Source organism: Corylus avellana, chromosome ca3 (assembly GCF_901000735.1).
Source record: "Corylus avellana chromosome ca3, CavTom2PMs-1.0".
NCBI classification, from domain to species: Eukaryota; Viridiplantae; Streptophyta; class Magnoliopsida; order Fagales; family Betulaceae; genus Corylus; species Corylus avellana.
In genome coordinates, this window is record NC_081543.1 from 34,270,545 (window position 1) to 34,295,860 (window position 25,316).

At 36.4% G+C, this 25,316-nt stretch overlaps 2 protein-coding genes across 10 annotated transcripts; both read left to right on the forward strand.

Annotated features, from left to right (window-relative positions):
• The first annotated feature begins 1,145 nt into the window (after positions 1–1,145).
• On the forward strand, positions 1,146–12,052 carry LOC132173409 (probable serine/threonine-protein kinase At1g54610). 3 transcript variants are annotated; one of them, XM_059584905.1, is made up of 9 exons: positions 1,146–1,434; positions 1,874–2,319; positions 5,856–6,140; positions 6,402–6,719; positions 7,472–7,699; positions 8,100–8,200; positions 9,528–9,645; positions 10,451–10,921; positions 11,421–12,052. In XM_059584905.1, exons 2-9 carry the CDS (start codon positions 1,912–1,914, stop codon positions 11,625–11,627), a joined length of 2,136 nt encoding a protein of 711 aa, XP_059440888.1. In that variant the 5' UTR covers positions 1,146–1,434; positions 1,874–1,911; the 3' UTR covers positions 11,628–12,052. The 3 variants fall into 3 exon arrangements, with proteins under 3 accessions (XP_059440888.1, XP_059440886.1, XP_059440887.1); XM_059584903.1 differs by having other exon boundaries at positions 1,147–1,434; positions 1,615–2,319; XM_059584904.1 differs by having other exon boundaries at positions 1,147–1,434; positions 1,649–2,319.
• Positions 12,053–14,603: 2,551 nt separating this feature from the next.
• On the forward strand, positions 14,604–24,895 carry LOC132173590 (protein SPA1-RELATED 3-like). 7 transcript variants are annotated; one of them, XM_059585116.1, is made up of 10 exons: positions 14,644–14,682; positions 14,819–14,854; positions 15,186–15,423; positions 16,191–17,255; positions 17,432–17,589; positions 18,369–19,344; positions 19,423–19,569; positions 19,701–20,012; positions 22,869–22,928; positions 24,366–24,895. In XM_059585116.1, exons 4-10 carry the CDS (start codon positions 16,350–16,352, stop codon positions 24,552–24,554), a joined length of 2,748 nt encoding a protein of 915 aa, XP_059441099.1. In that variant the 5' UTR covers positions 14,644–14,682; positions 14,819–14,854; positions 15,186–15,423; positions 16,191–16,349; the 3' UTR covers positions 24,555–24,895. The 7 variants fall into 7 exon arrangements, with proteins under 7 accessions (XP_059441098.1, XP_059441097.1, XP_059441102.1 ...); XM_059585115.1 differs by having other exon boundaries at positions 14,604–14,854; positions 15,183–15,423; XM_059585114.1 differs by having other exon boundaries at positions 14,604–14,854; positions 16,127–17,255.
• Positions 24,896–25,316: the final 421 nt, after the last annotated feature.

A 25,316-nucleotide genomic window follows, 5' to 3' on the forward strand; every position in this document is an offset into this window, starting at 1 on the left:
AAAACATAATTAAATGAGCCTATATTTTTGTTCAAGCATTGTTCATTTAATAAATGAATCGATCAGAAGTCGAACTCAAGCATGCTCATGAGTGGCTTTGTTTTATTTTACAGCCCTAGTAGTAGGGTAATATTAAATGCCCATTTGGTTTAACGGATTTAAAATGTGAAGTTAAAAAAATAATGATTTCAAACATAATTCAACAAGCCTACATTTTTGTTCAAGCTTTCTTTGCTTAATAGATGAATCGATCACGAGTCAAACTCGAGCCGGCTCATGAGTGACTTTGTTTTTATTTTATAGCCCTAGTAGTAGGGTGATATTAAATGCCCATTTGTTTAACAGTTTCAAAATGTACGGTTTAAGAAATAATGATTTCAAAACACAATGAATGAAAAATTTTATTTTTTAAGAACGCAATCAAACATTTTGGTGAAATTGTGATTCTGCTTTTAAAATCGGATCCGAACTAGATTCCTTTAGTTAAACGAATTAAACCCCTTAATCAAGACACGACTCATTTAAATTAGCAAGTGACACGACATGGTTTACTAATCTGTTTAATAAACATGTTGTGTTGAGTTGACCTATGCGATCTGATCTACATAACTCATTTAATAAATAAACCATGTTGAGTTGGCCCAAACACGAATTGTTTGATCCGCTTTCGACATGTATATAAATTTAATGGGCAAACAAAGAATTTTATTTTATATGAATTTAAAAAATAATTTTTTTTATATAATAATGAATTTATATGAATTTTAGCCTTATATAGGGTTTTAGTCTAATTGTAAAAAAAATATAAGATAATTTATATAGATCATCTATAGATTGAGCGAGTTGGCCAAATATTGGCTTGTTTATTTAAATGGGTTAATTCAGGTTGATTCAAATTGATCATAATCTAATTATACAAAATCTTAATTCGAGGTATTCGCAATTAAAAAAAATAAAAAACCAAAAAAGAAAAAAAATAACACTTAATATTTGGTTTTCAATTAATTGGGCAATATAAACGTCTTTCCGCTAAGAGCGCGTGAGAATCGGACACAAGAAGAATGTCTTTTATGGTCATTACACGCATCCGGCTTCCCACTGCTCTCTCTCACTCTTCACCAGGAAACTGCCGGGACACACTCACTACTTACTCCCACTTCACACTATAAATACGCGCCCAATAATTATTAATTTCACCCCATTATCATTTTCACATAATTTTTATTTCATTTTTTTTCTTTTTCTTTTTTATTTTTCCTCAGTTGTCCGGAACTCCATCTGCGTGTGTCTCTTCCTCTCAAATCTGTGGAGCCTTAGATCCATGGCTTCCATATCCAAACCCTAGATCACTCTATCTAGAGGTTTCAATCCTTCTCTCTGTGAAATTGGTGCCTGCAACAGTGTTTCTACGGCACAAGAATAATTATTTTCAAGGTACTGTTAGTGAATTGAAGGTTTTCAGTCTTTTTGTGTAGGTTTTTTTGGGTGATTTTAGGATTTGGGTTTTTTTCATTTGTTGTGATTTTCTTTTCTACTTTTATTAGTTGTGAAGTAGGGGGTTTTATAGAGAAGTGTAATTTCAGTGTAAAAGAACTGTTTTTTTTTTTTTTCAAGGCGTTGTAGATTGGTTCACTCATTTCTATGACAGTTTTCAAGATTTTAGGGTTTCTGCCAGTTGCAAACTGTAACTTCTTGGAGTTGTGAATTGCTGGATTTGATAGTGATACTGGGGTTTAGCTGGAACTCAATGCTTCATTAAGATACTACTTTGGGGATTTTTCTTTTACTTAAATTTAAGTTTGTCAATATTGTGCATGGAAGACGAGGAAAGTAGTGCAAAAATGGAAGATTTGAGGGGTGAATATTGATTCAGGAGGAGGGTTTTGCTGTTGTGGGTGGTTTTGGTGCGTAATGGGTTGCCTTTGTTGCAAGCCCTCTGCTATTGAGGACAGCAAGGAGAGCCCGAGAGAGCGGTTATCGAGCAAGGCCTCATCGGAGTGGCGGGCATCGAGGGTGACCTCATCAAGAAGGGAGGAAGTGCATCGACCCAAGGATCGATACGATAGTAATGATGGAAGGACAATGTTAATTGATAAGCAAGCAAATGGTTCGGTTCGGTTACACAGTGAGCATTTGGAGAGGAAGAGGGAGAAGACGGAGTATGTTGTTGCTCAATATCCGGGGATGGGTACAGTTCCAAAAGCTACAGAAGGGGAGCAGATTGCAGCAGGGTGGCCTTCGTGGCTGGCCGCAGTTGCTGGAGAGGCTATTAGAGGATGGACTCCACGGCGTGCAGATTCTTTCCAGAAGCTGGATAAAGTATGCTCCTTTTGTCATTTGTCTCTGCAAAGTTACGTTACCTTTTATGTCATGATAATGCTTATGGATAATGCCGATGATCATTTTTTTCTAAAATGTTATCTTGCTTTATTGATCAGTCCAATCACTCAATGTAGAGTCATTAATTGATTTATTTGTTAAAATTGCTTTTGGGCGTATATACTACTTTACAGTTAACTTGTTTCCTCGTGGTTCATATGGACTTTCTGAATCAAAAGATTGAAAATAACGACTTGTTAATTTTACCTATCACCAATTTTGGTTAGGGCCAATGGCACTATCATTATTATTACTGAGAGGGAATTGTTGCTATAGGGATTGAGTTGAGTGAGTTACTGGCATTTAGACTTCCCTTAACTAATTGCATTGTTCATTAGTAGTCTTACTGGTAGTAATATGGTAAGCCAATGAGTTTTAGTTAAAATGGAACTTCCTCCGCCTCTAAGATGAGGGTGGAGGCTCAGTCATGGGTTCAAGACCCACTGGATGTGTGTATAACTTACCAATAGGAAATAACACTTGTAATTAGTTAAATTTGTAGTGCATCTCCTCCTAGATTGTTTAGTGGCATGGGAATTGTGGTTATTTAGACTTATATCTATTTGGGGTCCAATGGGTGATGCTAGGACCGTAAGGAGTTGTGTGCAGATTGTTTTTGGGGTCCCTTTGCTGATGCTAGGACTGTAAAGGAGGTGTTTACATATTGTAGAGGGAAATTTGGTAGGTGTGAGAGTGGTGTGATCTGGGGGTTAGTTTCCTTTGTAGTTTGTATTATGTGGGCAGCAGTTTGGTGTGAGAGGAATAACCCAATTTTAGTGACATGCTGAATGAAACTCTCTTAAATCATCATTCTCTATTTTACAGGCTGTTTACTTTGGGCTGCACCCATTGTGATGTTTTCTTGTATTTTTTTACTCTATTAAGCATTCGGTTATATGAGAGGATGTTATACACATCCTTTTATGCCTATACTTGTTTGTTTTAATAAAATTTGTTTTTTTTTATAAGTAATGTTTATATCAAAAGCGCAAAGGGGCGCAACCCAAGTATAAAATTTGTAACTTAATTCTTTATATTTTATTATTGATTTGGAGGAAATTTCAAGAGTGAAAATCTTAATTAAAAATTAGATAAATAAAAGAGTAATGCTATATACCATATATTTTTTTTTTGATAAGTAATAAATCAATCTCATTGAAAGCGTAATACGTCCCCAAGTACACAGGAAGTATACGAAAGGAATCACCTAACTAGAAAGAGTAAAACAAACAAGGAAGTCACTATAACTAATCAATAGAGGAGACACAAACGCCGTTGTCCATAGATACAATGTTTCATAAAACAAAGATAAAATTTTCCTTAGCGTCCTCTCCCTTTCCTCAGAGTTTCAATAATTAATTTCCCTCCATAAGCACCAAAAGAAACACTTAAGCACAATTTTCTACACTGCAGCACTCTTTGGCTTGCCATAGGAGCATCAACATGTCCAAGCATAACCCAAGACATTTCAAAATGATTGAAAAAAGCACTCCAAATGGCGGAAGTCACATCGCATTGAAGAAAAAGGTGGTCCACAGACTCTTCATTCCTCTTGCACATGCAACTCTGTCCATCATGATGATGTGCCGCCTCCTGAGATTATCCAAAGTGAGGATCTTGCCTAGAGCCGTTGACCACGCAAAAAAGACCTCCTTCGAAGGAGTATGAGTCTGCCAAACACTCTTCCAAGGAAAGCAACTACCATCAGGAGAAGCCAAAGAGCAAGAAAATGACTTGACACTTGGAAGGAGCCAATCGCAGCTGATCTTCACATCTTCTCACTCTAATTGAATGCAACATTTGGAGAAAAATAAGCAAAGGCATCCACCTCCCAATCATATGCTGCTCTAGCAAAGCTCACATTCCACTAGTTGGAGTCGTCCAAAAACTTCAAATTAGTTGCAATAGAGGCATCCTTCACACAAGTGAGACCATATAAATTGGAAAAAACTACCTTTAGAGCCACTTCCCCACAACACAGGTCATGCCAAAAGCTGATCCTTGAACCATCCCCCACCTTAAATCTAGTAAAGCTGGAAAATGTTTCCCACCATTTCCTAATATTATTCCACAACCCCACCCAAAGGCTCTTTCAGGCTCAAGAGAACATCACTCTCCCCATAAACTGCCATATTTAGAGTCCACGCTACTCTCCACCAAGCCTCTCTCTCAACCCCATAGCGCCATAACCATTTACCTTAAGAGAGCGCAATTAAAAATCTTCAAATTCTTGATACCCAACCCTCCCTCAGAGATCGGTGAAGAAATCTTGGACCAACTCACCAGGTGATATAATTGATACCATAATTTTATCCTACAAGGCTACAACTATCATACAATGTGGACGTGCTAGCCCCAACTAACTTTTGGATATTTTTTTTAACAAGGATTGATCCAAAGGTTGTTTGGAATTGCCACGTCAGCATTGTGGGGATAAAAATGTAGTTTCTAGCATTACTTCTAAATAAAAAAGACTGTTTGCTTATTCAAAAAAAAAAAAAAAAAAAGAGAAAAAAGGCCTGAGTAGTGATAAGGATTTGGGTTAGGGATTCACCGAGGATAGATTTAAGTTCCAGAGTACCGTTCTGATTAGGTGCTAGTACCAGTAATGCAACATGACTAATGGAACTTCAGTCTAGTTATTGTTCCGTACAGCAATACAGAATCAATAACTAGGTTCGAGCAAGGAAAGTTATTATACTTATCAAAAAATTTATCACTGGATACTTCCAAGGTCAACTCAGAAATAGAACTGTACTGAACAGCCCATAAAACCCAATGTATCAATAAATCTGAATTATTATCAACATACAACATGGTCAAATTTAGAAAACAGATAACAGAGTGCATCAACAGTTATCAGAATTTGGAAGAAAAAGGATTATTGAAAGGAGGTATTGTCTTTGATGGGTGTTACGTGTCTTTGATGCTCAGCCTACATTTTGTTTTGGAAATTTTAGTTTAGATAGGATGACCATTTTTCAGGTTATAGTCAATCAGCTGAAGTTTGAAAAGAAGATTCATATTTGCAACCCCAAACAGATGGGGCATGTTTTCCTTCATTGATTTTTTCTTCTCTTTTTTATTTTTGGGCGGGTGGGGGATTGGAGGTTGGGTTGTGGTTGTATGAACTCTTGAAGTAATGAACATTTGCACTTGAGTAGTTTGGTTGAGTCTTTGCAATATGAGCTCTTGATGTAATTAACACGCATACATTACTAGTTTGGTTGTTATTCTTTTTGTTCCATTATCCATTCTTGTTTGGGTACCATGATATTCTGCTACCTAATGCTCTTAATGTAGGATAGAGGTAAGGTAGCTTAATAGAATTCCAGAAAAAATCAAATTATTCTATCTACCTCTTATAAGCTGTTCTTTGGTTTCTTTTGTTTATAACCTAATGATGTCCACTTTAAGTTGATATTTCCTGTTGGCTGGTTTTGGTTTGTTTTATGACGATACCTTTTTTTGTACAGATTGGCCAAGGAACTTACAGTAATGTTTATATGGCTCGTGACCTTGAACATAATAAAACTGTTGCTTTAAAGAAAGTAAGGTTTGATAACCTGGAACCTGAGAGTGTTCGCTTTATGGCAAGGGAAATTCACATTCTGCGTAGGCTTGATCATCCCAATGTAATAAAACTGGAAGGTCTAGTTACATCAAGGATGTCTTGCAGCTTGTACCTTGTCTTTGAGTACATGGAACATGATTTGGCTGGGCTTGCTTCACACCCTGGTCTGAAATTTACAGAAGCACAGGTATTATAGTATTTTTAATTTTCCCCTGCTGTTTCATTCTATGGTTTTCATCTTGTTACCCGTAAATGCAGTCCACTGTGATGTAACCATTCAATAAATTTCCAGACATTAAGATCAAATTATGTTACTTGTTTATATGTTTCAAATAGCACTTAATGGAAATTTATCTTCTAATATACAGAAATCCTGGGATATTATATTTTATTTTGTGCTTGTTTAGTTTGGTGTTTGGGTTCTGATATTTAACTAATCTATGTGCAGGTTAAATGTTACATGCAGCAACTTTTACAAGGACTTGATCATTGTCACAGCTGTGGTGTTCTGCATCGTGACATAAAGGGTTCCAACCTTCTAATTGACAACAATGGTATCTTGAAGATTGCAGACTTTGGTCTGGCAAGTTTTTTCGATCCCCATCAAAGTCAGCCACTAACAAGCCGTGTTGTAACTCTTTGGTACCGGCCACCGGAGCTCTTACTTGGAGCCACTTTCTATGGAACAGCTGTAGATTTATGGAGTACAGGTTGCATACTTGCTGAATTGTATGCTGGCAAGCCTATTATGCCTGGAAGAACCGAGGTATTTGTTTTTTTTCTTTTGGGTTTCCCACCAAGCATGTAGAAATAATGGCTTTTGTTGCTTTTAATTTATATAATAGGATTAATACACATGATCTGCTGCTTAATCTATTTGGCCATTATTAAAGGTCCAAACAATTTATTGGATCAATCATCGTATTTGTTAAGAGCTTCTTTTGGAATTTTGCTTACAAGGAGTGATCACTATGTCACTATTTCAAGGCATGCAGTTTATGGTTACTAATTGCTGGCAATTTGAAGGTCTAATGTTCTGAGTCAATTTTTTTTTGGGTCATAGAACTGTAGTGAAATGCTGATATTTTTCTTAATTAAGAGTTGAGCAGAGATAAGTGACAACAGTAGGGCCTGAGACTTTGGTTCCAGTAGGGAGGAATGTTTCCTTAAAAAAACGTTGTGAATGTGGAAAGTTGAGATCGAAAGAGATGATTCCTGTGTTGAGTTGATTTTTAATATTCAGTTATGATTATAGAAGGCATCTGGTAGTATTGCAGTGTTCTCATAGACACCCAAATTAGCTGAATTCTCATGATCATTATGTTGAATCTGAGACAAATTAGAGGCTACATGAAAAAGACATCCCAGTAATAATTGTGTAGATAATGTACTATAACCAATCATGTACCTAAATTCTTTTCAGCTTTTTCACTTTAAGCATGCCTGTTTGCTTCTCTTACTTAGATGTAGGCTAGTTGTTTAAATTTATTACTAAACTCTGCATCCTTTGCCTTGTAGGTGGAGCAATTGCATAAAATTTTCAAGCTTTGTGGCTCACCTTCCGAGGATTATTGGAGAAAATCTAAGTTGCCCCATGCAACCATATTTAAGCCCCAACAACCTTATAGACGCTGTGTTGCAGATACATTTAAAGATTTCCCTGCACCAGCATTAGCATTGATGGAGGCTTTACTTTCCATAGATCCTTCTGATCGCGGATCTGCAGCTTCTGCTCTCAAAAGTGAGGTATGAAGTTTTAGATAAATGAAGTCCTATAGAATTTTTTAATTGTTGTTGTACTGTTGATTGTTATTTATCTTGATATTTCTAATTTTTAACCATACATTTTTTTTTTTGTTTTGGAGAAATGTTTGGTTTCCTTCTTTTGCCTATCCTTTGTCCATTTTTTGTACATGAGATAAACAAAGATTCAATGGTGGATTTAAAAAGAAAGATGGACAAGAGATGTGTAGGGCGCGCACACACACACAGATATATATATATATAAGAGAAACCGTATGGTAAATTAGGGAAAGTTTCAACCATTTTTTAATGCTATTTTCATGTGGCAATTTGTTATTGTGATTCTTGGTAGTGTGGTGCTGCTTACTTTTCTTTTTCTTATTTTTTGGTTTATGTTTTCCAGTTCTTTACGACAAAACCACTTCCTTGTGATCCTGCCAGCTTGCCAAAGTATCCTCCTAGCAAAGAGTTCGATGCAAAAGTGCGAGATGAGGAAGCCAGAAGGTGAACATTTTTTTTCTTCATTAAAGTCATAGATATTTGATACATATCCATAATACGGAGAGAGAACTTGTAAAGATTTTTAACGAGAGAGAGAAAGTACAGACCTGTTTGTCTTCCTCACTGATCATGATGGGGACTTTGTTGCCTTCTTTGTTCTCATTTGAGGTAAATCCCTGAGTCAACATGCCAAAAAATAACACCTCAAATGTTTTTTTTTTCAGCTTTAATTGCATAAGTCTTCTGCAAATTTGAAATGGGTCCTTCCCTTAATTACTGGCCAAAATTGTGCCGTCCATTTGTGCCACGACAGCATTTTTGCTACATCACATTAGAATAATAATTTTTTTACTCTTTAATAATTTTATTAAGAAATAAAAATCTTAGAAATAAAAAAAGGATTGTAAAAAAACCCACCGCTGGCCACCCATGGGAGCCACCCTCCACAACCCTCCCGAGGCCCAATGGGGGTGGCCAGCAGTGCTTTTTTTTAAAAAAATAAATTTTTATTTTTGATATTTTATTCCTTAATAAAATTATTATTTTAATGTGATGAGATAGAAATGCTGACATTACACAAATGGACAGCACAATTTTTGTCTGGGAAACTAACAGAAGGACCCATTTCAAATTCGCGAAAGATTTGTGCAGTTAAAACTGGAAGGAAAAAAACCAGTTAAGGTGTTATTTATTTTGGTGCGTTGATTTAGGGATTTATCTCAAAATTTCCTTGTTTTTTTATTATTTGTGCATACATGTTATAAGTTTTAGTATCTTTTATTAATCTTTTAATAAAAGATTAGCATAATGTATACTTAAAAGAATTAATGTTGCCATGTATTGTGTATGTATCTTATATTTGTATCGTGTTTTTAAGGAATTTATTGAAACTTAGGATTGTCTGTGCTTAAATCATGTTAAAATTTAGAAACGTTAACCAAATCACGTTTTTGCGACTGAGTTGACAGCGGTAGTTTTTTGCATTTTCTAAGATATATATCATGATTGTTTCTTTTGTGAACTACATCACTGTAAAATATGCACTAATTTAAAATCAATAGCTTGTACGGAAGCAAAAATGTTGCTTGTTGGCTTTGACTGTGGGGAACAGGATTGATTCATGTAGTTTGTTGTTTTTAGACAAATGACATTGATGATTATTGCTCCAGTTTCTGAATTCTATTGGATTTTCAGGCTTCAATCTGTGGTGGATTATTGTGATAGTGTTCATATGTATTCCAATAGCTAAATCACACTCATGCCAATGCCAAAGTAATAGCTAGTAGAGTTGGTATATGTACTAATAACCTTGTTTTGTTTACATGGACAGACAAGGAGCAGCAGTAAGCAAGGGCCAGAGACCTGATCTCGAAAGGAGAGGAGGAACAAGAGAGTCTCGAGCCATCCCAGCACCAGATGCCAATGCTGAATTAGTCTTGTCAATGCAGGTAACCTCGTGTCTATTTTAGTTGTTGTTAGTCGCTTGATGACATGCTCAATTACAAATTTTGAAGACTAATAGAAAATAAAAAGAGAAATAGCTCTACTTTTCTCTATGTTATACATGCACTTTTGGTAAATTAATGGCGTTCTAAATGTAAATTTACTGGAAGAAAGTTTTAGGAATAGATATTCAATAAGATTTTGGAAATGTTTTTGAGTTGTTCGAACAAAAAATAATTATTTAATCTGTTGGCAATGCAGATTCTATAAAAGTTTTTTTATAAGAACTTACTTTTTGAGAAAGAACATTTTCAAGTTGAGGTGATTGGATATATCTTGTATCCATATTACATGTGCGGTGCAGGCTTCCAACTAAAATCCTTAAAAGAAATTGACTCAAGTGATAATCAGGTGTCGATGATAAATTTATTCTGCTCACTGTTCACCCATTTTGACCCAGTTCCATTTATTCATTGGCTGGATGACATCTTGATGTTCTAGACATTGATTCATCGTCAGCCTCATGCTGTGAGCATGATGATCTGCAATATGAGTACCGTGATTGTTTTCTGAAGTTACAGTGCCAATTTCAACTTTTGAAAATATTTTAATTGAAATTTTCTTATGATAAAGTCGGATCGTGTCTCTTTTTCATAAACGTTAAGACTATATTCTTAATCTCTTTCAAATACCTTGTTTGAGTTGTCTAAGCCTTATTTTAAGCATTCTATATCGATTGTTAACTATTTTCTCTTTTCTTTATTAATCAATCATGCCTCTATATTCTGTGTTCATATTCTTTTACTACAGAAAAGACAAGGTCAGTCCAATTCTAAGAGCCGGAGTGAAAAGTTTAACCCTCATCCTGAAGAAGTTGCGTCCGGCTTTCCAATTGATCCACCTAGACCATCACAAACTGTTGAAGGAACCATGGAACCCCAGGAGCGTCATCACAAGAGAGGCTCCCATTCAGGACCACTGGCTCACCGCGCTGCATGGGCAAAGGCTGGCAAGAACCTAGATGATGCTGCTAAGATATCAACTGGGGCTGACCTGTCAACGATGTCAGGTTTAGTGGAAGCAAGGAGGATGTCTGAAGATCGCAGACAAAGGTCTAGTTCTTCACAGCCTGAAGTTGCAAAATTTATAGGTAGATTTCCGGGATCCTTCAAGGAGAGCTCAGAATTCTTAACGCAACAAGATCAAAAGCATCACACACAGGGAATTGTAGGTTCCAATAAAAAAGAAGATGCAAGAATGAGCAACAAAGATCCAATTCTCGTAAGTAGTTTTTGTCCCCCCTCAGATAAGTATTTTTCATTTTCTTTTAAATTTATGCAAATTGTAATAATATATATAATTCATGTATGTATGTACTTATCAAAAAAATGAATGTTTGTAATGTATGTATGCATGCATGCATGTATTGAGAAACCTGTGATAAATTATCTTCATAAACTTTTGTTGGTATTACTTGCTAGTTACATATTTTCACAATTGTTACATTTATTCGTTGTACTCAGTATTCAGATAGATAGAAAGAAAACCTACTTATCAAAAAAAAAAAAAAAAAAAAAAAAAAAAAAAAAGATAGAAAGAAAACCTAGTACATTGTCCACTTCTAAGGACATTTCATCCGAATGGTTTGCAATAGTTAACTTCCGTAAAGCTGATTTTGCCTTCTAAGCTGTTTAAAAAAGTACTTCCTTTTGAGCAGCTAGTCTCTTGTTTTTTCTTTTCTGAGTTCCTGATACATTATTCTTGTCTGTATTTGGTTCAGCTGGGTTATGGGTCGAAGGGTCACAAGATACACTACTCTGGTCCATTGCTAGTTCCATCAGGGAACATGGATCAGGTGCTGAAGGACCATGATCGGCACATCCAAGAAGCCGTTAGACGAGCACGCTTGGACAAGGCAAAGGTCAGAAAACTTCAGCTGGAAGGGAACCAAGTATCAACCAATTCATTATTTGTTTCTGGTCGTTGAATTGTTTGATGCAAACCCATAATGAAGCTGAGCGTCATTGGGAAGACCAGTGCATACTTCATACAATTTGGCTGGTGAATTTCTCGTGCAGCACAAGTTGGTTATTGGGTAGGGGGGGTTTTTTTGTATAGGTCCTAGAAGGATGGCTAGTTGCCATTTTCATCTAAGCTTATATAGCTTATTGAGAACTCTCTCTCTCTCTCTCTCTCAGGGTAATCGTCAGGTATATTTTCTTTCCACTATGCAACTGAAATTGTTAAAAGTAAGGGCCATTCTTGTAGATGTTATTTATTATTATAAGCTGTAGAGTATGTGGAAAATGACACTTTCTTTTGTGGTGAAAAGAGTAGATGTTGCATCCTCGACACTGAAGGTACCAAGGTAGTGGTGAAAAGAGTATACGTTGGTTACCATATATTCAGCTACGTTGGCGACTCTGCTTATTTTATTTTTCATTGCATCACCTAAACACCCCCACATTTTACCCCCACATACCTTTTCTATGTTTGTTCTCTAGCTTACATCTTCAAACCAACATTTAGGCTTCTTGAATGGGCGATCCCAGCAACTGTGTTTTCAGTATTGAATTTGATGTATTTCAAAATCAAGAGTTAAACGATATTAACAATAATCATCTCTCACTTTTCTGGTTGCTTACAAAGCTGGATATTGGCTTTGATGACGGTAGAAAGAGCCCCCATACTAGGACTAACTGATCTTTCAAAGATGTCATGCAAGTTAAGCAGTAGAGCAATTTTTTTAGTGTGTATTGAATACATAAATTCTGAGCTCAGGGTAACATGGCTCTTGGAAACATGAAAAACTCAGAAAAAGCCCCGGAGGCCATTGATCGAGGTTACTCTTGACCTCTCTAAGGTTTTTGTTGAAGAAATGTATTTTGGGTTTTGTGCATCCATTGGGCTAGTTATTGAAAATCATCAAATCTTAAGCTGGAGCTTCAGCAATTCAAAGTTCACCTCATTTTCTTGTGCTTATAGGATAAAGGTTATTAAGTGTTCATTTATGAAATTGTAGAATTGACTATCTTATAAGTGACAAAGTCTTCTGCTATAGGCTTTATGATGAGGATTCTAAGATCCTTTGGTCTTATTTCTTAGTAAGTAAGACGGGAGGTATACTGTGGAGTTAATTACTAGTTAGTTAATTTCACAAGGCATTACATGTTTAGATAGAGAATTGTGAAGAAAGCTTCCAGAAGTTAAAGCATAAATTAGTGACCACATCTGTTTGTACTCTACCTTTTGAGTCAGGAGGGTTTGTGTATACAGTGATGCTTTTTAGAAGGGATTCGGATGCATGCGGATGCAACAAGGTAAAGTTTGGTAAAGTTGTGACATATGTCTCACACCAGCTAGAAGATTATGAGACGAACTACCCTACCCATGACTTAAAGTTGGCATCAATATTATAAGAGTTTGAAGCATTTTTTTCACTTAGAAGTATGCGATCTTCACTAACCATAAGAGTTTGAAGTATTTCTTCACTTAAAAGGAGCTTAATATGAGGCAACAGAGATGATTGGAGCTCATAAAGAATTATGACTGCAATATCTAGTACCATTCATGTAATGCCAACGTGGTGGCTAATTGAGGAATCAACAACCATGCCTACTCAGTTACAAAAATTAGTATTAATGAAGAGCGTTGTGTGGTTTGGCAAGAAATAAAAACTAAACTTGCGGTAAGTTAGACCGTTTTAGGTAATCTTGGCTTCATGGCATGCAAAGTGACCTTGTCACCAGACTTGGCTGAAGTATACAATGTATTTCATTTATAAAAGGGTATAGTGGTGTAGGGTTTGATCTATCCTTTCTCTCTCTCAACAATATACTCCCATGTGATAAACACTATAATGGAAAAATTATCACAATTTTTCAAGATCCTTCCTAATTTAATCAATACAAAGGATTTGAATTTAGTCAAGTTGAACAAAATAATAAGTTATTTTAGTATAATTTTTGGGTCTTTTCAAACAAGCGGGATGTAAATCCCAAATGGGTCTAATGATATCAATAATTGGTGATCAAATACATAAAATATTTTTTCAAACTGAGTTTGGAGAATTTTCGCATATAATTTTTATATGCTCTAAAGACCAATATTAATTTAATAAATGAGAAAAACTTTATCATTCATCAATTCTAAACTATTACGTGACACCTAAAAAAAACATCATAAGTTTGCATCAAACTCAACATGATAAGTCTTCAATGGGTAGTTCAGGACCACGCTTAATAAAGTAGAGGTCAATATTTCGAATCTCCCTCCTCTTTTACTATGACCATTTTTTTTCTTGACCAAATTACCCTTGTTGATACAGATTATGCTCTTGACTCTTCTCATGACGTCACCAATCTGAATCGAAGCAAGTCAGCTCCACCGCATCAACAACGGAATGGTGTGCGCTAAAAGCATCACTTTTTTAATTTATTAAATCGTTCTTCGGAAAAAAGAACAAATAAATTATAGCTGGTTGGTCTTTGAGAAACGTGCGACGAATATAAAAATCATTAATCTAGAATTAATTAAGCTTTTGTTCCAGTGATTAGTCTCGCATTCTGAATCTTTTGCGATAACACGACGCGTATAATGTTGGATCCCACGTGTAGGTTAATGTTTTTCATAGAACTTTCACCGGTTGTTTACCATTAATTAACGGGGGTGTCTGACCTAATCGAACGTTTCCCCTTTGGGAAAGCAAGTTCATCGTTTTCGCCCGGATTTCATAATATTTTTACCTTCTTACCAATACCCAGGAAATATTTTTGAATTTCATGCGATGGCCCACAAATTTTATAAAATTTGCTCGCCTGCCTCTGTTCCCAATAAGTTTTCATGTTCTCTGAGGACGTGGTTGAGCCACGTATATGGGGTGGAATAAAGCGGGAAGATAATGAAGGTGATCACAAAGATTGGCCTCACAGGTTTCGGAGAAGGCAATAAAGTAATAATATATGAGACCCCCGTCACCCAATAAGGATACAAAGAATACGCCCTTGAAGTTGTAGGAAAATTGATCTTTTTAGTCACAAACGGTCTGTGTTTTTTGTAGGGAGATTTTGTTTTGTTTTTTTGTTAAGACAAGTGTAGGCAATTTTATGAGGCTGTGAAGCTTGCATGTGGTGTGAAAGTACTGCGACTAAACTTTTGTTGTGTGGTTCTGTTTCTCAGGGTGGCCTAGCTGAAACAGGAGATCCTCTCATGGTGGTACTGGCATCTCTCTCTCTCTCTCTCTCTCTCTCTCCTACAGTGTATGTACTGATGGCTGTTGGGTTTTCATTATTTTCTAAAAATCGCTTTGATTTTTCTTTGATGGGTATATGGTGGGTGCATGTAGTGTTGCTTGTGTTGTTTGTGCTGAAGAATTGAATATATATGTGGATGTGAATGTATATCGAAGAATGGGTATTGTAAATTGTTTTTACTTCTCAAGAATTGATTGAATATGCTTTATCAATTGTGTTGGTGGTGAAGGTGCATCTGTTGTGGGCTTTTATAAAATTCGTATACTGAAGTACACTACTTTTGTGCCCAGCAGCATATTTCTCATTGTCAGGCTGAGGTGTTGATCTTGATGAAAAGTTAGGTTTCTTTTATATGCTTGGACCCCTAAAAGGAGTTTTTGATCCAAAATGGTAATGGTGGAAGTGAGAGACTGTAATAGAAGTCGGAGAATTCTTCCATTCCTTGGATGTGTATGTTCCGGTGTTTACGCAGCTCTAGGTGGATGGTAATGGAGGGTTCATCTGAGTCTACTTGGCAGAAAGTCTTACAGTGTATGTACTGCTAGCGGTTGGGTTTTCTTTATTTTTTTTAAAATCTCTTTGATTTTTCTTTGATGGGTATATGGTGGGTGCATGTAGTGTTGCTTGTGTTGTCTGTGCTTAAGAATTGAAGAATGGGTACTGTAAATTGTTTTTACTTCTCAAGAATTGATTGAATATGCTTTATAAATTGTGTTGGTGGTGAAGGTGCATCTGTTGTTGGCTTTTATAAAATTCGTATACTGAAGTACACTAGTTTTAAGCCATTGTATTTGTCTAGCTGAGGTGTTTATCTTGATGAAAAGTTAAGTTTCTTTTATACGTTTGGACCCCCTAAAAAGAGTTTTTGATTTAAAATGCAACTGGTAGACGTGAGAGACTGTAATTGAAGTCGGAGAATTCCTCCATTTCTTGGATGTGTATCTTCCGCTCTTCATGCAGCTCTAGGTGGATATTAATGGAGGGTTCATCTGAGTCTGCTTGGCGGAAGTCTTACAGTGTATGTACTGATGGCTGTTGGGTTTTCTTTATTTTCTAAAAATCTCTTTGATTTTTCCTTGATAGGTATGTAGTGGGTGCATGTAGTGTTGTTTGTGCTTAAGAATTGAACATATATATGTGGATCTGAATGTATATCGAATGATGGGTATTTTAAATTATTTTTACTTCTTAAGAATTGATTGAATATTGTTTATTAATTGTGTTGGTGGTGAAGGTGCATCTATCATTGGCTTTGCTGAAATTTGTATACTGAAGTACACTACTTTTGTGCCCGGCAGGATATTTCTCATTGAATTTGTCAAGGTGAGGTGTTGATCTTGATGAAAAGTCAGGTTTCTTTTATATGTTTGGAGCCTTAAAATGAGCTTTTGATTCAAAATGGTAATGGTGGAAGTGAGAGACTGTAATAGAAGCCGGAGAATTCCTCCATTTCTTGGATGTGTATGTTCTGGTCTTCATGCAGCTATAGGTGGATAGTAATGGAGGGTTCATCTGAGTCTGCTTGGCAGAAGTCTGATAGTTCTAGGGGATTGAATAGTTCTGGACTCTCAGACAGGAACCGGAGGGTTCTTCGAGCCAACAGAATTGGCTTGTCAGGTGATGCATCACACGATTCTTTGTTTAGAAAGGAGAGAGGTAGGGTCGTGTTGGCTCACACTGATCATCTCAAAAACCAAGGTGGTTTGTCTGGACTTTTTGAGGATGAGGTAGCAGTTGACCCTTTTGTACGTGCCATAGAATGGGGTGATGTTAGTTTGAGGGAGTGGTTGGACAAACCAGATCGATCTGTTGATGTCTTTGAATGCTTGCACATATTTAGGCAAATTGTGGAGAATGTTAGTGTAGCACATTCCCAAGGAATTGTTGTTCATAATGTGCGGCCTTCCTGCTTTGTGATGTCCTCTTTCAACCATGTCTCCTTCATCGAGTCTGCATCTTGTTCAGATTCTGGTTCTGATTCTTTGGAGGATGGGTCAAATAGCCGAAATGTGGAGGTTAAGAATTCATCCTCTTCCTTTCCCCATGGTGCAAATCAACAAAGAAGTAGCTTAGGAAGTGAAGTTTTTCAATCTGTGACAACACCAACTAATGCTTTATCAGACACTACTTGCATGCAGTCAAGCTCAGTCTGTACAGCACGTGTCGCATTACTGGAAGAGACTGAAGAAAATAAAGACAAAGATAGGGGGAAAATTGAAGAAGTAGAAGAAAAGAACCAACCATTTCCAATGAAACAGATATTGCTCATGGAGAACAATTGGTACACTACTCCCGAGGAGGTTGCCGGTTCTCCAAGTTCCTGTGCTTCAGACATTTATCGGTTGGGGGTTCTTCTCTTTGAGGTTTGTAAAGAAATTCTCAAACTTTATTAAATGTTCAAAATTTGAAATAGGATTTTCAGTTTTTGTTTCATTTATTTCATTATAGTAATTAAAAAGTGAGAGTTCAATTGAAGTGATACAGCTCTTTTATGTTTCTTTTCTTCTGAGCGCTGATGTGATAGTTCTAATTTCGGCAGTTATTTTGTCCATTAAGCTCCAGAGAAGAAAAAAGCAGAACTATGTCTAGTCTGAGACATCGGGTTCTTCCTCCTCAATTGTTGCTGAAGTGGCCAAAAGAAGCTTCATTTTGCTTATGGTTATTGCACCCTGAGCCAAGTAGTCGGCCAAAAATGGGGTAATTTCCTCTAACAAAATGCATTTTACATATCCATGCCTTTTTCTTTTCTTTTTTTTTTAAAAGTTTCCAATGCTATATATATATATATATTTTTTTTTTGACATGCTGAAAAGTTAGATACTGGAAGATGACTTTTCGAATTAGAGAAGACCATTGGGGATAGAACAAGAAAAATCAGTTTTATAATCTACATGATGCGTAATCATATAACAAAATGAAATGTCTAATGTAATGATGTTTGCAGAATTGTAGTTGGAGTTGGATTTATTTTTTATTTTTTTTAACAATGAACTGTGTCAGTTTATTTTATTTTTTGATACTATGAAGTTTTATAACAGTAGAAATAAATTTATGCTTTGATGGTGGGGGAATAGGCTATAAATTGGGGAAGATGATTCCGGTATTAAGTTTCAAAAAGAAGTTATAGGACAGTTTGCTAGTAAATTTTACTAGATGAGGCGATGAACCTCAAGGGGTAGGCTCAAGTGGTAAGGGCCTTGGTCTTGGTGGCATCCCCATCAGGTCCAAGGTTCAAATCTCCTTGGGTGCAAACAATTCCTTGGGGCTACACCTGCCGACAAAACCGGAGTCTCACCCGATCCGTGTGGAGATGGCACTTTGCATGGGTTTGAAGTTTATCCGACATGGGTGGCCCAGGGTGGGTACACGAAGTGGTCCTGCCTTGGAGGGGTTTCTTGTCATATAAATGCATTTTTTACTTGTCATTGAACTTTACGAGATAAAAGTTTTAGTCTTACATTTTATTCCATGTGTAGCAGCGATTTGTTACAGAGTGAATTCCTTAATGAACCGAGAGATGATTTAGAAGAACGTGAAGCGGCAATTGAGCTTAGAGAAAGAATAGAGGAGCAAGAATTGTTGCTGGAATTCCTTTTGCTTATACAACAAAGAAAACAGGAAGCTGTAGATAAGTTGCAAGATTCCATTTCCTTTTTGTGTACTGATATTGAAGAAGTTATGAAGCAGAAAACAATTCTTAAGAAAAAGGATGGCTCATGCTCAGAATTGCGGAAGGATGATCATTTAGTTTCAATTCTTCCATCAATGAATATTGTTGATAGTGATGATTCAGCTAGCTCGGGGTCTAGAAAACGATATAGACCAAGAATGCAGCTTCAGAACATAGAGGAATGTGATGATAATCTAGTTGATAGCCAGAAGTCAGATACACTCGGTGAAAATAAAGGAAACTTTCTTTCAAAAAGTTCTCGGTTAATGAAGAACTTTAAGAAACTGGAGTCTGCATACTTTTTGACAAGATGCAGGCCGATCAAGCACTCTGGGAAACCATTGAGCAGACATTCACCATTAAGTAGTGATGGTAAGGAGTCTATTGTTGTAACTGAAAGAAGTTCCGTTAATAATTTGGCATCGAAAGAGCTGCATAATGAGGGTAGACAAAGTGGTTGGATAAATCCATTCCTTGAAGGTTTGTGCAAGTATTTATCTTTCACCAAGTTAAAAGTTAAGGCAGACTTGAAGCAAGGGGATCTGTTAAATTCTTCCAATCTCGTATGCTCTCTCAGTTTTGATCGTGATGGAGAGTTTTTTGCTACGGCTGGTGTAAATAAGAAAATTAAAGTATTTGAATGTGACACAATCATAAATGAAGATCGCGATATACACTATCCTGTAGTTGAATTGGCTAGTAGATCAAAGCTAAGCAGTATATGTTGGAACAGTTATATCAAAAGCCAGATTGCTTCGAGTAACTTTGAAGGTGTTGTGCAGGTAGTTATAACCTAACATTCCATTCCATTCTTCAGCTTTCTATTACTTTGTAGTAACTCAATTGCTTATCATGTTCAGGTATGGGATGTGACAAGAAGTCAAGCACTAACGGAAATGAGAGAGCATGAGAAGCGTGTATGGTCGATAGACTTCTCATCAGCAGATCCAACAATGTTGGCCAGTGGGAGCGATGATGGTTCTGTTAAGCTATGGAGTATCAATCAGGCAATTCTATTTTTGCACTTGGTGGATGTCAGCTTTGAAACTAAACGTACTGCAGTCATATCATTGCATGATGTGTATATTTACTTCTGGATGTATGATAAGTTTTTCTCTTACATGGGTTGCTACTGCAGGGAGTCAGTATTGGTACCATCAAAGCAAAGGCAAATGTATGCTGTGTTCAGTTTCCCTTGGATTCGGGTCGGTCCCTTGCATTTGGTTCAGCAGATCATAAAATTTATTACTATGATCTCCGTAACTTGAAAATTCCTCTGTGCACATTAATTGGACACAACAAGACTGTGAGTTATGTCAAATTTGTAGATCCAATGAATATTGTTTCTGCGTCCACGGATAACACTCTGAAGCTTTGGGATTTGTCAATGTGTGCATCTCGGGTTATTGACACTCCACTCCAATCATTCACAGGACACATAAATGTAAAGGTACAGTCACTCATCATACTATATGGGGCAACTACATTCATACATTGCAAAGTATTGTTCTCTCCACTGAGTTATTTAATTATTTTTAATTATCTTGTTCTTGTTATTATTAAATCATTAGTTGGTGCAAGCAAGTCTTAAAATAATCGAAGAAGAAAACAAAAAGATAAGCACTTTAGATTAATTAAAAACTTTTGGTCCAGTCAGGTATTGGTTCTATAACACCACCAACTGAAAGATTGAATTTGGTGTCACATACGTTAAAATTTTATGCTTATTGACCAACCTTATCACTGAAATTCCTGAAAGCTTCAGAGTTCTCCACCAACACTGACCAACGAAACTTGTGATTTTACTTCTTGATCATAAATATTTTAAATGATAACCTCAAATAAGTATGGTTATCTACTGAATGGATATGTTGTTCGCCAAAAGAGTGGAACATGTCATTTACAAGAAGCATATGTTACAGCACTAGCATAAGTTTCCTTTTTATTTTTTTCCCCTACTATAAATAAACTTGAGTCTATATATATATATATATATATTGATGATTGTTATCCAATGCACCAATGCACTGAATCCCACAAGAACTCCAGCATCAAGCATGTTTGGTTGAGGTAAATACTTGGATTAGTGATTTCCTGAGAAGTCCTTTATGCTGTCAACACTCCTTTTAGGGGCTTGTTTGGTGTAATACTAAAAGCCTAGGATTGTCAAGCGTAAGTCCACTAGTTTAGTTCTTGACAGTGGCCACTTCCTGTTGACATGAATGTTAGGATCATATCCAAATCTCCCCTCCTTCAAACCTACTTTGGTGGGATTGATGCTTGGTAATGACCTATTTTTTGGGCCTTGTGTTAATGATGATTTCTAGTTTCAAATGTCAATTAGAGTAAATTGTCATGTTGGTTCTTTTTTCTCTTTTCAATATGAGATCTTTTACTTTGCAGTTGAGCCTCTCATCCTACTCTTATTTTGATAAACATAATATGGTTTGAAGTGATAGCGGAGATACCACCATGGAAGATTGCCACTAATATGATTAGAATTCTGGATAAAATTCATACAATTAAGTTTACAAGAGGAAAGTGCAAGAAGGGTTTTGGATGTCTCTTTGCAATGGTTAAACAACGGCAGTTTTAGTGGAATCAGGCCCATGTTTGTTGTGTTTGGAGAAATGAGACTTGATATTCCCTCATCTACAATGCATATTTGCTGATATTGATCATTATCTGGTATTGCTGTGTGTCCTGTGGTGTAGGACTGTGGGTCTATGGAAGAAAATTAAGAAGCAGTTCTTTATTCGAGTTCCTCACTTTTGAGGCAGGAACTGGTTGACGAGTCCACTTTTTACAGGATATGCAGTGTGGTCTTGGAATGTTGAGCATGGTTCTCCTGTCTTGTTTAATATTGTGGAGGAGAAGATTGCACCTGTAATTATTTATTTAGAAGGATCTGGTCAAGACCTTCATTGGAACCCACATGTAGAAGGATCTGGGAGTTAGATTTATTTGGTCATTTCTTTCTTTCTTTTCCTTTTTATTTTTTTATTTTTTATTTTTGAGATCCTATACGAGGCTAGATATAGGTTTAATTGATCAGTTTTTTGAGATCGTATATGAGGCTAGAATCATAGAAGGGGAGGATCCTGCTGTTTTTACTTTGTCAAGGAGCCAATTGTTTGAGATTGTCATTTATTTGACTTTGACAGTGTAATAATATCTTCTAGCCTTGGAAGCATATTTGGTCTGTTTGTGTTCCCGCCAAATTTTTTTTTTCCAATCTGGACAGCGGCTTTAGAGTGTGTCATGACTGGTGATAATCTTCTCAAAAGAAAGTTTTTCTCAACCAGGATGAGGAGACAGTGATTCATCTTTTTTCTCCATTATTTGATCACTTGGGGCCTTTCAAGCCTTTTTTTTTTTTTTAACAATGTTTGAATACATTGTAAACTGTCGAATGCAGTTCCTGATGGACTTTCTACTGATGCATTGGTTATAGTATCCGTAATAGTCCCTGCTTACAAGAATTATTTTTCTCCCACGCTGTTCTCTTGATTGTGATGCATAAATTAGGGTGAATTTCTTCCATTCGTAAGAGTTTGTTATACTTCTGGGGCTAGAGTTCTTGAAGGAGAAGGTTTGGAGCAGGAAGTGTAACCTCACCTTTGTCCACCAACATAAGATACCCAAAGCATTAGCTCAAACACTTCGTCCTCCTCAAAAAGGATGGTGCAAGTGTAACCCCCGGCAAAGGTAGAGGAACTAGCGATTCTCTAGGGAATCTAGAGTAGAACTTATTTCCTTTTAGAGGTAAGATGTTGGAGGAATCTGAAACAAGTCCTATCTTGTAGTAATAACACTTCCTCCTTGACAATGCCAGCTCTCTTTGGCTTGCTTCTCACCTACTGGCACAAAATGCATCAAGGCATCAATGTTGGCTCTGGAGGGGATGTGAACCCTCAGATCTGGTCACATAGTGCAATGTGGACCTGTTGAGTGTTGCTAATGTGGCAAATCATAGTTGGCTAAAAATTTGGAATTTGTAGCACTGCATTGTCTTTTAGAGAAGGACATGCACGTGTTTGAAGCACCTCAGTAATTATGAGGCCACTGGACTCTTATCCTGTTATACGGTGCTCATATTTCTTTATCCCAATGGCCTTAGGATAAGCAGGCTAAGCAGCTTGGCTGTTGTAGTGATGGTTACCACTTATCTTGTATAAATAGTTATTAATCTTTGTGACAATCATCCTGGTTAATGTTTTTATAGATTTTGTATGTATTCAAATAAGCCCATGGTTGATATAAATCTATTGCTGATGATTACCTGATAATTGATTACTTGTTGCAGAACTTTGTGGGTTTGTCAGTTTCTGATGGTTACATTGCTACTGGTTCAGAGACAAATGAGGTACTTCATATATCATATTGGCTATTAATTCGATAAACATCTTTTGGTTTCTGTCTTTCTTAGGTTCTTCACATTAGTGTTGTTACAAGGGTAAGCCGTTTCCTTCTCTTTTTTATCTTGGAAACCAAAGACTTGTTTTCCCTTATTATCATTGCTGGACTGATTTGTAGAAAAATCAGGCGTCCCATGCTTGCTGAGAGAGATCAATAGGGTCCATCTTAGATGTTGGAAGCATAGCCCAGAAGATATATTTCCATGCTTGCATTTTCTTAAAGAAAATCTGTTTTCTTATGTACCTTACAATGATGGTCTCTAAGAAAAGAGAGTCCACATCTGACAGTTACCTAGTGCAATTCTTGGAATTACAAGTTAATACTGTCTCGTGTACACAATTGTATTTCAGTGGAAAAAGTTGATTAAAGATAGAAATTTGTGCTGGGTAGGCACAATGATGAACATCAGATATCATTTTGGAGTAATATCTTTATTTGAAACTTCAAATGTTTGAACCCAATTTGTGGTGAAAAGGTTACAGTTTGCTGGCGGCAGAACTTACTAGCACCTCCTTTCTCTCTTTATGATGGAAAAATTATTTGTAGTTGTCAATAATGTTTCTTCTTCCATAGTGAAATACCTCATCACCTGAGCCACTAGAATCTAGAATAGAACAAGCTCATCCAAGAAAAAGACTCCCTTTTTTTGTTTATTTATGTTCAAATTTGCATCAGAGATCTGTAAATTGAGACACATAAAAGCGAGGTGACAATTTCTTTGCAGTAGGTGAAGAGGGAGGTGTCTTCTTTTTAGAAATGTGATATATTTATTATTGATTCTGTTACATATTGTCACTATTCTTTCCACTTAGTATTCCCTGATCTTTAGCTTTTAGAATCAACCATTTGTATTGACTACTTGTGTATCATCAAGCTACCTTGTCTGCTCTTGTTGGATTGGAAAAACTAGATCCTGTTCCATCTTTGCCATTTCTTTGTTAGTCTTTTTCTTCTTGTTTTGAGGCCATCTCTTCATTAATCCAATGTTCTTAGCCTCTTTGTCAAGGTTTTCACTTTTTTGTTCCCAATAGCTGCCGCATTTTCATTTGTGGTTGCTGATCTAAAAGTACGAATGTGGATACCACAAAAGAGTGCCTTAAGAGGAGGAAAAAATTCGGTGATGGCTGGCAGTCAATTTATTGTTTTTGTTTTTTTGTGGATTTTCAACTCTCAGAATCAGACATGTAGAGACAGTTTACATGTGCTAGGTCACTGAACAAGGAAAAAAAAATAATGAAAGAGAACCTTTTTTTTTTCTTTGGTTAGATAGAGGACCACACGTTTTTCTTTTTTTTGTTACAAAAATGGAGACATTCTTGCCATGCATTTGCTCTTGATTTTTTGCTAATTTACAGCTTGTATGTTCATCTTCATTGTGGCTCAGGTGTTTATCTATCACAAAGCCTTCCCCATGCCTGCATTGTCATTTAAGTTTGACAACACAGACCCACTTTCAGGCCACGAAATGGGTGATGCTGCACAGTTCATCTCCTCTGTTTGTTGGCGCAGCCAGTCCTCAACCTTAGTTGCTGCAAATTCCACAGGGAATATCAAAATTTTGGAGATGGTTTGATTTGGCTACTCTCCAAATCGTTCATGATTCTAGGGAAAAAGGATTAGATGTAGAGCAGAAAGATGGGGTGAACGAAACTTACGGCACGAAGCTGTGTAAACTAAGGCAGGATTTTAAATGTTATAAGAGCTCGATGATTCCGAGCAACTTGAGAAATTTTGGCATTAGATCATAGCGGATGCTGTTTAAGTGAAGAGTGAGGGTGGTGATGTTCAAATGTAATGCAGATAGCAATTCAAAGAAAGCAAAGTGGATAAAAATCAGAATTCTTGTATATTTTGTAATGCTTAACAACGGTTCACAATGATATTATATAAATATAGAATTGATCTTCAAATACATTTTTTTCATTTTCTGCTTGATGGGGCTATGCCTCTTCTTGTGATGCACTGCATGGATAAAGTTAACAAAAAAATAAAGTCTGAAGCATCACAATTGTTCCTATTTGGCAGATATACATATCCATCAGTGAGAGCATCTCTATGTATTTTATCTTAATTAAAAAGCACTTTCTCACGATTTTTCTTATTCGTTTTTGAATATGAATTTCAATAGATTTTCTATTTCATTCTCTACTAAGTTCCATTCCTTTTGCTTTCAATATTTTTTGTGTTTTCTTTAACACCACCGTTTTCACACCAATGGAACATCACGACCATCAAAAAGAAAGAAACAAGAAAACCTACTATTCATAAATCAGATTGGAACTTGGAACACAAACCCCAAATTGTTGGCTCTATCTCTGGCGAACGGCAAGCACTA